The sequence below is a fragment of the Galeopterus variegatus genome, unplaced genomic scaffold, assembly GCF_000696425.1.
Source record: "Galeopterus variegatus unplaced genomic scaffold, G_variegatus-3.0.2 Scaffold1046, whole genome shotgun sequence".
Taxonomy (NCBI): Eukaryota; Metazoa; Chordata; class Mammalia; order Dermoptera; family Cynocephalidae; genus Galeopterus; species Galeopterus variegatus.
Window position 1 is genome coordinate 95,257 of NW_007727157.1, and position 1,623 is coordinate 96,879.

General features: G+C 41.7%; 1 protein-coding gene across 1 annotated transcript in view; it reads right to left on the reverse strand.

The window, feature by feature from the left end:
* The window catches only part of TIMD4 (T-cell immunoglobulin and mucin domain containing 4), a 43,686-nt gene that overhangs the window by 1,708 nt on the left and 40,355 nt on the right, over positions 1 to 1,623 (reverse strand). The window contains exons 7-8 of the mRNA XM_008574428.1: positions 1,314 to 1,320; positions 338 to 377 (exon numbers count right to left, since the gene is read on the reverse strand). Coding sequence (XP_008572650.1) covers positions 338 to 377; positions 1,314 to 1,320 — 47 coding nt within the window. The remainder of the gene's footprint in view (positions 1 to 337; positions 378 to 1,313; positions 1,321 to 1,623) is intronic.

The following is a 1,623-nucleotide window of genomic DNA, read 5'->3' on the forward strand; positions in this document are numbered from 1 at the left end:
CTCCAATTTAACAATGTTCTTTTAAAGTGAATCACCTGGAATTGAACTAAGAATTTCAAGCGCAGAGTGACAGGTCACCTTTCTTTTGCATGCCATGCTTCTATTATTGAGGACCTGCCTTTGTATTTGCATTTTGGACAAACATACAATGTTAACCAAGACAGAGGTTAACGTGAGCCATATCCTCACATCTTTCCACCTCTAATGCCACATCTCTCCAACTAACTCTGTGTTTAATAAGAACACAAGCTCAAGTCATTAAACCACTGAGTGGTATCTAATCATCTGTAACAACTTGTACAATCGTTACAACAATCATTCATGCAAGATGAATTACCTCGTGTGTTTCTGCAAACAATTGGTTTTCATGATTTTCCCTGAAAAGACAAGGCCACAGTGTGAGGACAGTCGTTGTGGCAGAATATGTAAAAAGCTGGGGGAAGCCCAATGCTACCTTACAGAGAGCAGAGACGGGACAAAGGAGAGAAGTGAGGGACTAGCTGTGGCAGAGAAAGCCATTCCATTTCCCAGGTCAGAATGTTTGCTTTTTTAGGCCCCTAGTCGGAGCCCATCAATTACAAAATTGTTCCAATGTTGTGGGCAATGGTGTTAAGCTGTTCTATTTCTGAGTCATTCGCCTACCTAGAATTCAAGTACTCACTTGGGTTTTAAAACACTTCTTTATGAGACATCTCCAGAATTTTCCAAAACAGTAACCATGAGTTTGTATGCAGGCTAATAGCAGGCTTCCAGTAAGTTCTAAATTTCTTTTTGCAGTGTTCACCTGGGACAGGTATTGAAATATACAAGTTTCACTTCTGTTGTTCAAACCACCTGAGATGGTTATTAGTCTCATCTCCTGACTTACTGCCCTGAAACAGCTTTTATTAATGACCACAGAACAATTTCTCTCCACTTTACAAGAGTACCAAGTGCCATGTGCCTAAACTTTGCATGAAAACCATAAACTCTATTTTATGGCTCCTTTTTGCCGTGTTTTAAAACTTTTTTTTAGGGGCGGGGGATGGGAGAGAACTGCAAGTTTATGAGCCAGCTTGGGAATTTAATAAAATACTATGGACCCTGTCCCCTAACAATTACAGGCATGAGCATATAAATGCTTTTGTATATGATGTCCAGGGTTTCACATCTCCCCTGAAGTCCATCTATAGCCTCTCAGCTAAGAAAGTTTGCTTTAAGGAAACACGTAAGAAAACCAGGACCATCGAGAGTTTTCTCCCTGGGGCAATCCTAGCCAAAGTAAGGGGCAGGGCCAGGGTTTCTGCAACTTTGGATGGCGATAATAATAGTACTTTCCACCTAAGGAAGTAATGAGGATCAAATGAATTAGTCACATCAAGAGTGTAGCATCAGGGCTGGCACTGAATAAGGAACTGTCCAATAAATGAAGGTGCTTTTATTCTATTTTTCTTTTTCCAGAAGGATTATACACAAGGCCATTGGCACCTAATGGAGAATGATTTTACCTGTTATCTCCCTGGCTGAGATGGGGATGGTGACAGACTGAGCCTCTCTGGAGAGGGGAGAAAGGGGAAGGAAGCAGAAACAACCCATTCCCAGATCCTCCTGGAGTCGCCACATCCTTACCTCGCAGGAGAAAAG